The sequence below is a fragment of the Oryzias latipes genome, chromosome 4, assembly GCF_053564925.1.
Source record: "Oryzias latipes strain Hd-rR chromosome 4, Olatipes_Hd-rR_3.1".
In the NCBI taxonomy this organism is placed as follows: Eukaryota; Metazoa; Chordata; class Actinopteri; order Beloniformes; family Adrianichthyidae; genus Oryzias; species Oryzias latipes.
Genome location: NC_136240.1, coordinates 26,050,653 through 26,062,656, shown reverse-complemented (window position 1 = coordinate 26,062,656; position 12,004 = coordinate 26,050,653). Strand labels below are relative to the sequence as shown.

Sequence of the window (12,004 nt, the reverse complement as noted above, 5' to 3'; positions counted from 1 at the left end):
CAAGTGGATTCACATTTATTCTGTTACACTTGCAATGCACATTCAATGGCCACGCGCTTATCAGGTAGACCCCATAAACCCGCGTAGCTACGCTTAAAAGTAGAGTTTTGAACATGAAAGACCCGAAATGCACATTTACGTAGACCTTTTATTGGTAGTGGCCGCTTGAACACGTTTTGGTTCGTAGTGTGAACATAGTTTTATATAGAATTCCCCCGTATTTGCCGGGTTAGGGATCCCACACCTGCAAATCCGCAGAATCCAGGAATTCGGAGAACCCCCCACCCCAAGAATCCCTGTTACAGATCAAAAACCCTTCTGAAACATTTCTAATGCTTTGTAAAACATTTATCAAAGAACATGGGAACATTGCTCATTGCTTCATCTGGATGATAATTATGGTAATGGTAATGGAGTCACGTGACTGAAAAAAAAAGCGCAAATATGTGAAACCGCGAAAATTGAAACGCGCATTGTGTATTTAAATTGAAGTTAATATTTTTCCGATGCATTTTATTGTTTCTGTTTTGTTCTGAAGATTTGTTTTTCCATGTTTGTGTAGATTGCTGCCATGGTCGTGTCCAGTTATCTGTACTGTTACCTGGACAACTGAGTCTGCTGCTTCTTCCTTACTGTAGACACAGTAATTAAATGTGTCATTCATTGTATGTCACTTTTTCATGTGCTACCAAAACACATATTTGCTTTCCTTTCCATTTAAATATATTTTTTGGATTTACATAATCTCTTCTGTTACCAAGTTTCTAATTTTCCTTTAATATCACTAAGGCTTTATTCTTTAATAAACTTCAATAAAGGCTTCATTGGTCTCAGCTTATTTCCTTTAATGATGATTTTTTTTCTCTTTTAGACTCCTTCAACTAATAATCCTGATCTTTTTTATTTATAAAATAATGAATAATAATAAAAGGGAGAGAAGTCAAACCTTGTTTGTTTATTCATCTAACAGAAAGGGAAGAATTAATCTGTTTTAATCAGTCATCTCGGTGTAGCTGAACTGTTAGCATGACAAAGACCCTCTTCAGATCGCTTTCTCTCTCAGGCTTTAGGCATTCATCATTGCTGCACTCAGCAAGTCAAAAATGACATTTAACACAGATACAAAGTGGCTTCTGATGAACGGCTGCAGATGTTTATACGTGCAATGTCAATCTAATTTTTTTTTTAAACTTACATAGGTGATCAGTGCCATGGACTTTAAAGGGGCCTATATCATGCAAATGAAGTTTTTTGAGTTTTTAAGTGTATTATAATGTTCATTTCTCACAAAAAGAAATCGCAAAGTGATATTTTCATCCGTTCATACATTTCCAAGCATCTTTCTAAAAACCTGCTGTGTGAGGACCAGCACTTCCCAACCGACAGAAACAAGCGGGTTCTCACACTGTGACATAGATAAATTTTATAAGCACTATATGAAAATCTCTTTGAAAAAAGGTCGGATGTTGTTTGTTTTCATGGGTGAAACGCAGACACGCTGCCGAGGGTGGTGTGACGAAATAGGCGGCACCTCAGAAATCGAGTTTTCTTACTCACTGGTAAGAAAATTTACTGTAAAAATAACTCAGATTTCATAAAAAATGTGTTCTTTAGAGTGCCAAAGGGTAATATATTAATATGTATGGATATAGTTTACTGTCAAAGGCTTAAGAAAATCACAATAAACCCTTTAACATTTGTAGTAAGCATTTATGTTGTGGTTTTGATATGTTGAAAAAAACCTAGGGAAATGGTAAATAAAAGAGTTACAGCAACAAATGTGGACTAATGTGGAATTCTACTCGGACATGAAAAGTGTATATCAGTAAAAGAAAGTCTAAATTTGATCTAAAATACATGTTTTCACACTTTTCGTGCTAATTGGACCTCTAAAAGTATAACTTTGTGGTATCTTGTGGGGTCCACACCTTTTAAGGCAGTATTACCTGGGGGTAATACGGGCAATTGCTGGGGGGGGGGGGGGGGGGGGGGGGGTGTGTGCTTGCTCAGTGCTTGGAAAAAAAATTGCGCCACTGTTGGTTTCCTATTATCTGTTCTATCACAGTTTGTAACAGCCTGAAACTGTGAACCGCCTATGTGTGTGAGAAGGAAAGGGGAGGGATAGTGGGCTCAGGCTGCGTGGTGGAACGCGCATGTGGAACTTTGCCTCTGTTGCGCAACACCAGGATCATCACGTGCCTTTAGATTACTCAGCTCATGCTAATAATGTCATTCTTTATGAACCATTGTAGACATTTTGATGACGACTTTATTTTCCATAATGTATTCTTTGTCTGTCTGTCGTTTAGTTGGTGTCAGTATTTGACATAAAGACAGCAGGTAATGCAGGAAAACAGCTGCACTGTATGAGATCAGAAATAAACAATCCATCACTTAGAAAAAAAATCAGCTCAATGTTTTTTACCTATTTCTTCAGACTAAAAACTTTAAATTTATTGGTGCTGCGGTGTTAATGTTTCAGATCAACTTACATTCAATATTATTTATCAATTGAATTATTTTTCTCAGCATTAAATTGTTCAGTTGGTCAAAATGTTTCTAGTTTAACCCTTATGCTATCTTAGATGACCCCACCCTTGCATTGACGTGTTCTCCCTATTTACCATGACAAAGGTGGATGAAGGTGGAAAGATTTCATGTAATCCATGGACACCAGTGAGGTTAACAAATCATTGAAGAAAAAAGGTTCAGTGCACTGTCTAGATGAACCAACTCCCAATGTTAAATTGCCTAGGATAGCACATGGGTTAAATAAGGAATGACAGATTTGTTTTTTTTTTCGGGCACTTTAAGCTTCATTTCTGTTTTAGACTAGAACGGGGTTTCTGTGGCTAAATAAAGTTAATATTTATTGAAAGTGGATTTATATTTCTTTTTTCTTGTGTTAATGTTAAAAGATATAATTTTAGGTATACTTACACAATTTTTATAGATACTAACCTAATATATTGTCACTGCTGCGAGTGTGCATGTGTGTTTGTGGGGGGGGACGCAAAAATATTTTTTTTTCCTAGGGGGGCCTTGCAAAAAACAATTGAGAAACACTGCTTTAAGGCATGTTAACATTAGGAGTAGGGTCATTTAGACCCCACTAGAGTGCGCTAGTGCGCTAAACTGGTGTCCATGGATTACATGAAATCCTCTTAACCTTTATCTACCTTTGTCATGGTAGGGAGAACACGTCAATGTAAGGGAGGGGTAATCTGGACCCCACAACATAGCACAAGGGATAACTTGAAATGCTATTTTTTGTAGAAATGATCATGTTTTTATAGAACAAATGACTTGAAGTTGGCCCAAACGGAGCTGGCAAAGCAGCAGTCATTTTCAGTATAAACTTGACCTCCGGCATAGAACATAAATATCTTACATTCTTTTTAAGTTACACATTACAAATATTTCATCCATTGTGTAGAATAAGCTCTGGATCTATCAGTGACTATAAAATGAAGATTTTAATTGTTTCTTTGGAGACTCAACTTCTTCTGAACACAAATCATGAAGCTAAGCAGCGGCGATGTTTCATGATCACAGTCTGGAGGTCAAAGCTGAAGGACAGGAGGCCACATTTGTTTATGGTCAGCCTAAGCGGATGGAGAACTCCGCACACACGCAGAGCAAAACCCCAGAGATTTACATTCTTTTCCCTCAACGTGTGCATTTCCTCTCAGCTGTGCTGTGACTGACGGCATCATGGGAAATCTGCTGACATCCAAGCAGAGAACAACTGAAGCAGCAGCTCCTCGTTGGTTTCATGAATAATATCCAGCAATAATAAATCCGTCACTGAATTATTTAAAGAACTTATATTGTGGCCCACAGGAGGAGAAAAAAAACCCTTAAAGAAACTCAGTTTAAAAATAAAACAAAACATTTTTTATTATTATGAGGGAAGAAAATATACAGTTACTCCAGTTGATCATACAGGTTGACTGAAAGTCACCTGGCAGGGTTAGAGAGACTGTATTGCTAAAATAAAACACTCACTTCAGTTCAGTCCTTTCAAAATAAAATATGATAAGAAAAACAACAATAAAAATGTCAGTTTAAAATGTGCAAATCATTGCCATTTGCGTTTTGGAGAGCTAGTTTAAAAATAAAAAAAGTAATTGTACTAAAAACTACCAAAAACTTTTTTAATAAAAAATAAGGACTGTCAATTTTGAACAGAGTCACTCAAGGCAGTTTTAAAAAAGGAATTCCAGGATTTGTAGAAATTCTTTGAAGATTTGATGTAACAAAAACTAAATGATCTATTTGATAAAAGGTTTTTTTAAGGGGAGCAAAAATTATTTTAGTGCTAAAACAAGCAATGAAAAAAAAACACATTTTCAGTCTTTTGTTCAACTCACATTTTTCAGTTTAAAAGTAATAGAATACAAAAATATAAGGAACAGTCGATTCTTTTTGCAGATGTTTGTACAGTTTTTCTTCTTTACTTATTGAAATGTTTTAGCTTAGATCCACAATAATAATAATAATCAATTCTTAGTTTGGAAAAATCCAAGTTGGTAAAATGTGTCGGTCCATGTCAAAGTTTCTGTTCTTTATTCTAAATGAATGTGTAATGAGGCGTTTCATTTTGCTAAAAATGGGAATTTTGTCCATGTTTGGGTGTGAAAGATTTCATTTCAGAAGCAGAAAAAACCCATGAGGCTCCCTCATGCAGGCTGTAATCCAGCAGTAAAAAATTCATGGACCATATTTGTTGTTTTTAGAAAATATATATATGTATCTGCATGTATATACATCATCTTAGGCTCTTGAAATATTCAGGCATTGATAAATTATTTTTTACCTTTTTTCCTTAAAAAACAAAACTCAAAACTGATGGAAAATAAATAGAGATAAGTTAAAAGAAAGGGTTTGTTGGGTAATGTGTTCAGTAGTTAATAAGCAGAGAAGATGACTTCAGAATTTTGGTGCTTTTTCTTGTGTCAGCTGAAAAAAACGGTTGTCGTGGAGACAGAAAAGCAGCGGCTGACACTCGAGCGCTCAAATTCTGCAGGATGGACATAGATGTGCAACTAGGAGTTTAGCCAACTCCAAATTATTGAATAAAAAATGTCAAGAATTTTTTTTTGTTTAGTGTCTGAGGCTCCAGGACGACCAGTAGGGGACGTTAAGGCGGAAATATACCATCGATTCTACAGTGGCTCCACCGGCGCTCCTTCTTCTTTGGGAGCAGGTTCTATGTGAATTGGAGTGACGGCAGCCGGCTTCCTCACACTAAAAAACAAGCAAAAAACAAATACATGGATGAAAAATGTCTTTATGCTACTTTTAACATCAAGCGCAATGTGCACGTCGAAGAGAGGCGGCAGATGAGAATTTGATGTGGGAATCGTCCAATATGAACGCAGCAGATGACGGCTTAAGTTTCAGTGACTATACAGTTATTATTTTTATTTTTATTTTATCTGGATATTTAATAGGCCAAAAATTCTCTACTCAAGAATTACCGTATTTTCCGGACTATAAGTCGCCCTTTTTTTCATAGTTTGGCAAGGGGTGCGACTTATACTCCGCAGCGACTTATATTAGAAATAAATTGAAATTTATACATTGTTAACCCTCCTGTTATGTACATTTATGAGGAACAGAGATGATGTTCCTGGGTCAATTTGATGTATGAGGTATGTTAAGTGTTAAGAGTATGTTAAGTGACTCAGAGAATCAACAAATCTTTTTTTTACAGTAAGATCTTGAAGGCTAAGAACATAATATTCTATTTTCCAATGATTTCATAGATTCAGAAATGCAATAAAAATGACAACTGTTTCTACAAATACAGGATGAAAACAGAGTATTAGTTGGCCAATGATGCTTCATGAAAAGAAAAATAAATAAGTATGAGAAAAAATTACTGTGAAATTATTAGATAAACAGTCTGCTATGATTGTGTCATATAAGGTTGTGAAAGTTAAAATGCGACTTATAGTCCAGTGCGACTTATCTGTGTTTTTTTCTACTTTATAATGCATTTTTGGGCTGGTGCGACCTATACTCCGGTGCGACTTATAGTCCGGAAAACACGGTAGGCCTAGAACTAAAAATGTTTACATTGGAATTTCAAAGACATGAACTCAGGATCAGAAAACGCCAATTGAATATCTTCACAAATGGCAATAAAGAAAAGCAAAGCGCTTTCCTGCGCTTCTAAACCAGCTGGAAATATGTTAATTGCATAAACAGTTGAAAAGTTACAATAGTCAGGAGATTTTCAACATTGGAGCTAAAGCTCTGGGTGCTACGGGGTTAAACTGCTGCTCTTTGACTGGAACAGAGAATCAACTCCCAAATCTAATCTGAACATTGGCCTGCGTTGGCGTCCAAGTATTACTCACGAGTAAGGGGAGATGGGCACAGCCACGACCAAGATGTGATTTCTCTTCCTAAAGAGCCTCCAGAGGCCGTTATGATATCCTCGAACATCCAGGTCCCAAACATGCAGGCACTGCGGGACGAGAGGAGAATGCTTCCAGATCCTTCAACAAAAGCCAAACTTCTCCAGCGGCTCAGAGGCGTTTCTACCTTGGCGAGTTCGGTCCACGTGGTCGTGTCCGCCTCGGAGTCCATCTTCACAAACATGACGTAAGTCTTCCCCTCAGTGTCTGGCACGAATGAGTCCTCACAGGGGTTTTTGGAGTGGTCCAGCACCTCTGCCTCTCTGGGAACACAAACCCACCCGATCACTCAGCCTTTCGCCAACCGTTCAGGAGACTTTTAAAGAACTCACTGACTCACTTCAGCAGCTTCTGAATTTCCACTTCATAGGCGTCTTTCTTTAAACTGTAGAGCCCAACAAAACCGATCAGTGTCCAGGGTTCGAAAGATTCAAGTATCAGGCCAGCAGGTGGACTCACCTGTCCACGTTCTTCAGCTGCACATTGGGAACTGTGTTGAACTTGTGCTTCTTAAAGTAAACCTCCTACAAACCAAAACGCAGAGGTGAAATAAAATAAAAAAAACAATCAGGATCCCTTTTTTTTTCCTTCTTTTTTTCAATTTTGACTCCTTCAGAATTAAATTTGGGAGCTTTAGGAATTTTGCACTAAAGTGTTCTTGGTTTTGAGACGTGCACAGAAGTAAGACACATTTTTGAAGATTTTACGTGGAAATAGCCGTTCATGTTGAGGCCGATGATGCCGAAGTGGTACGAGCGCGACACGTCGGGGATGATGCACTCCCTGCCTCTCCTCTGCTCCGGCATCCTCATCCACATGTCCCAGTCCCATAGCTACAACATACAACACGGGTATCACAAGGACAGGAATGAGACGGTTTGTAAAGACCGAAATCCAATCAGCATCAAAGGAAGAACAGTTCAACGAAATTTGCTAAAACACTAAAATGCCCAGAAGACTCAATTTACCAAAGATTTGATAGTTTTGAACAATAAAAGAACAATCAAAGGGTGCTTTGTACCTTCTCAGGTGTCGGCCATTTTGGTTCCAGCTCATCTTTATAGATGCTCCTCTTGAGAACCCAGCCCAGACCCGGCATGCTCTCCACCCTGTAGAGCAGGGATGGGTCCTCTGCTGTGTGCTCGTACCCCTAAATAACAACAGCAACATCTATGACTTTAAAGTCAAAAGTAACTTAACTCCTTAAAGCAGCTGCTCTTCTTAGGGTTTGAATCAATGAAAGTCTAAAGCTGCATTCACACTGAAAGTAATTTGCGAGTCAAATTCGCGTCGGCCGCCTCTTTTTTGACATGCATTAAATTCGCAGCAAAAATAGGTTCATAAACTAGACGCTTGTGCTGCGTGTGGGAGGAGAGATACTGTCAAAAGTTTTATTCTTCATCACTACCGGTACTAGCTTTCTCTGTGTATATCTCATTTACAATGCATGGAAGATTTGGATGTTGAGAAATCAGGTTTATTTATTTCGAAGAGCTCTATGTCTCCACGTCCGGTTTCATGACATCATTCAGAGACTCTCCTGGTACTGTGAGGTTCACCATCTGCTGCAGGAGCTGCATCTGAATGATGATCTGTCCTAAAAATATTATAAAGTTCAGGAGAAAAACAATCATATTCTTCTCTATGTTTGTTTTGGACTCCACTGATTAGACGGAGCGCTTCTTCTGTGTTTATGTCGGAAATAAAAAAAGTACACACACCTACAGTGCCCTCTAGTGGTTATTAGTGGGGAAATAAACATTTAAACCAAAAATAAATTATACTCCAAAATATACATCAATGTAAATTATAACAAGCCTTGAATTATAAGCAAAACCGGCTTAGCTGGTGTTTATATTTACACAGAGAAGGTAAGCGAGTCCGTCAGTCCTAGCTTACCTGATCATTCCAGGCAGAGATGCAGTACAGACTGTCGTCTTCATCCAGGAGGTGGATGGTCTGACTCAGGAAACTGAACAAAAGAAGGACAAAAACTTGTCAAAACCAATGGCAAACATCAGATACATTCATTACAACCATTCACTAACTGAACTGTCTCTGTAAGAGAGCTGTGTTAAAACAGGAAGAATTAAAGGATTTAAAGAAGAAGCACTTATCTGTTCAGAATAAAGAGCTACAGAAAGTGTTCACAATAAAACTAGATATCTGATAAGAAAACATCTGGACGGGATTATGGATGGACTCCTCTTGTGACAGAAAAGTAAAGAAACCTGGTTATTTTTTGACAGCTGAAAGCTCAATTGCACTAATGGAAGGAGATGACAGCGGTGAGTGCCTATGAAACCATCTTCAAACGGATCAGCTGCACGGGAGGGAAAATTGAGCTTTTAGGGCTAAAAAAAAATGTGTTCAAAGCAGGAAGGATCTAACAAAGAAAACCTGCAGAGCTGCTTCACCAGAGTGAGTCTACTGCCACCTAGTGGTTCACTGGCCTTACAGTTAGTGTTTGGAGTAAAACCAGAGAAACTTCATTAGAAATACCAACAGTGGCCATCAAAAAAAGCTCTTTAATGCTCCTTTGATTTATGATGACACAAAAAAGCAGCTTGGTGCAGTCACATTTAAATCCATTTTAAAAGAAGATCTCGTCGCCCTCCTCCTCCTTCTCCTCCTTGTTAATTGCTTGATTATCTGATCATCTTCAACAGCAGGTGTCAGGACCTACCTGAAGAAGTCGATGGAGACATCCAGGTCTTCTTCCAGTACAACAGCAAAGTTGGCTTCCTAATTTTATTAAGATAAACAATCAGTGACGCAGCTAGATCTGATCTACGCAGCGGCAAACTGATAACCGTGGAGGAGGTGAGACTCACCGGATGGAGGTTAAAAGTTGCGGTCAGACTCGCCTTGTAGTGCTGAGATAAGAAAATAAAATCAGAGGTTTAGAGTTGGTGGAGGTCTGAAGTTGTTTCATAAACCCAACGTGTTTAGATTATATAGGGTAAAATCAAGAGATTAACAAAAAATTACGACTATTACTTTGAGGATTAATACTGTGTTTACACCAGATGTGATATGCGCATCTGTCACCTCACTTAAGCTCGAGGCTTGTGCAAAAAAAAAAAGGTTTATTAACCTACCACAAGGCAGCTGCCTAGCTCCTCTATTATACAGTAACTACACTGATGACCAACCACTAGTTTTCAAATATTCCAAATGAGTTATATATGTCGACGATACCACTGTTTATGCATCTGCAAGAACTTGTCATCTGTTTTAAATAATGAGCTGAAGGCTGTATGTAATAATGTATATGTATATGTATGGGTAATGTAATAATGGGTTATTGAAAACAAGTTGGCTCTTAACATCTCATGTTAACTTGAAGAATCAGTGTAGAACAGGTAACAGAAGCCAAGCTCTGACCCAGCCAGACTAGTTTTCAGGACTTTGGTCATCTCCCAACTAGATTACTGCCAGGCAACATGGGCTACTGCTGAGAAAAATAGATCAAGTCCAGGTAATGCAAAATAAAGCTGCCCGTTTAGAACTCAGATGTACAAACAACACCATGCACGACAAACAAGCTGACCTCAGATGGCCTAAAGTTCATGACAGAGCAGCATTAAGTTCTGTCTGTTTCACTTGAAGTAGGAGAGAACAGGGTTTAGTTTGAACCAGTTTCAGATTTCAAAAGCTAAGACCAATTTTCTTAAAAACCCTGAATTTTAGAGCCATAACAGTGTGGAACTCTTTACCACTCATTTTAATGGATTAAAATGTTCAAATTATGTTTTTAAAAAAACAATTGAGGTCCCATTTTGGAGCCAATATCTTAAATAAGGTGTATATCTGAGGAAAATTTGAATATGATATACACATTTTGATTGTGTAACTTAAAGCATTGAGATTTAGGGTGTAGGAACTTTTTTTAAATAACATTTAAAATGTACATTTTATTTGTTTGAATTATGTTTTTTTGGGATAACTATAATGTATGATGTTATCATGAATTTATTTTCACCTTTCTGATGTTTACTTCATTGAGCTTAATTCAACCAACATTCATTCAGCTTAATGTTGGTTTCGATGCACTCGAAACCAACATTAAGCTGAGTCTGTAAATCTCTTCATTGACTTTGTGAATTTATTAGGGTTGCACGATATGAGGAAAACTCGGCATATGCGATATCAGTGATCAGTATTGCGAAGACGATATAACTTGCGATTGCTTCAAATCAGCTGAGATAATGCCACAGATGCCTGGAAAATGCACAAAATGTCCTCATTTTCAAAATGTTCCTGGGGCAGAACCCTCAGACGTATCACGCCGAACCTCGAAATGTGCATTTATGTGCTTTTACATAGACTTTTCATTGAAAGTGGACACTTGTACTGCCTAGCCAAAATGTAGCACAGGACCCGTTCATGCAACTATGTATTCATGGTTGTTCAAAAACTGTCAGAAAGTGTAATGCAGCCTTACAGATGAATATTAACTGTGACATTTAAACAAAAATTAGGGATCACTTTCTCTATTAGTGCAGTCCCATTTTATTTTTACAGTAATCAACTCGTTTGGCTTGTAAAGCTAAAGAATAGCTAGTTCCTGCTAATTGGGAAGTTATTCAAAAGGCTTACAGTTTTCTGAGAATCATTTTGTGACAAATTTTGTTCTGAATTATTTGGGATAGGCTCAAGCATCCCTGTCTCTCTTTGATGCTGAACATGTTCAGGTCTTACTGCAGTTTACCTGGGACACCCGGGCATTCTTGATGCTGATTGGTGTGTGCTGAACTCCCTTCAGTCCAAACAGCTCCACCACATCCATCGGTTCCTGGTTTAAAAAAAAGAAATAAATCACAAATTGAAATATTTTACCTGATCTGAATATTAAAAAAAAAAAAAAAATTTGCTCCTGAAATCGACTGAAGTTGTGTTGCTGAGCATGATTTCACAATAAAACAGATCTATAACCCTGTTATATCTGGGGCGGGCGATCAAAGGCATTAAAGTCCCACTCCAATCCTCTTTTGATCCAATATAAAAGTGTTCCCAGTGGGTTTTCAGACCCATTTTTTATAAAATAATAAAATGATGTGCCTTTTACTATAAACCAAGTTGACCACAGGATAAATTTCTGATATTTTTGTGTTACACTGATGTCACCATGGGTTCTTATGGGTTCATTCTGATCCTGCTTTTCTTTTGTAGCCAAAATCAAAAAAACCTGTGTCAATTTCTAAGACATAGCTTCTGCAGAGCAGCAGGCAAATTGCCTCTGAGTTGAGGGCAGGTTGAGGAAATAAAGTTCTGTTTATTTCCAACATTGCTAAATGTAGCGTCTCCAGTACTTTTAAACGGTTCAGGAGCCTGAACAGTGTTTGAACAGGTGCCTCGAAAATAAAGGGGAAAAAAAAAACAAATTCATTCCAGAAACAATAAATTGTGATGAATGAAACAATAAATGGACCTCATAGTATCCGTCAATGAAGACGGTGATCATGTGGGGGTTGACGCCGTTAGCTGAAAGAAGCGACCTCAGCATCCTGAAAAAAAGAACAAAAACAAAGTTATTAGTTGTAGTTTCCTTAAGAATAATGTTAACACTTGGC

The 12,004-nt window shown here is 37.8% G+C and overlaps 1 protein-coding gene across 3 annotated transcripts in view; it reads right to left on the bottom strand.

Annotated features, from left to right (window-relative positions):
• The window catches only part of pomgnt1 (protein O-linked mannose N-acetylglucosaminyltransferase 1 (beta 1,2-)), a 35,093-nt gene that overhangs the window by 17,106 nt on the left and 5,983 nt on the right, over positions 1 to 12,004 (bottom strand). For 2 of the 3 annotated variants that reach the window (XR_013655608.1, XR_013655607.1), the window contains exons 10-21: positions 11,863 to 11,938; positions 11,143 to 11,226; positions 9,263 to 9,304; positions 9,115 to 9,173; positions 8,328 to 8,400; positions 7,450 to 7,578; positions 7,136 to 7,261; positions 6,888 to 6,952; positions 6,769 to 6,813; positions 6,556 to 6,691; positions 6,369 to 6,478; positions 5,161 to 5,250 (exon numbers count right to left, since the gene is read on the bottom strand). Coding sequence is in view for 1 of the 3 variants with exons in the window: in XM_004068140.5 (XP_004068188.1) it covers positions 5,169 to 5,250; positions 6,369 to 6,478; positions 6,556 to 6,691; positions 6,769 to 6,813; positions 6,888 to 6,952; positions 7,136 to 7,261; positions 7,450 to 7,578; positions 8,328 to 8,400; positions 9,115 to 9,173; positions 9,263 to 9,304; positions 11,143 to 11,226; positions 11,863 to 11,938 (1,027 nt within the window). In the remaining 2 variants the exon portion in view is untranslated. Of the gene's footprint in view, positions 1 to 3,874; positions 5,251 to 6,368; positions 6,479 to 6,555; positions 6,692 to 6,768; positions 6,814 to 6,887; positions 6,953 to 7,135; positions 7,262 to 7,449; positions 7,579 to 8,327; positions 8,401 to 9,114; positions 9,174 to 9,262; positions 9,305 to 11,142; positions 11,227 to 11,862; positions 11,939 to 12,004 lie in introns of those variants that run through there. The other variant, XM_004068140.5, reaches the window with a different exon arrangement.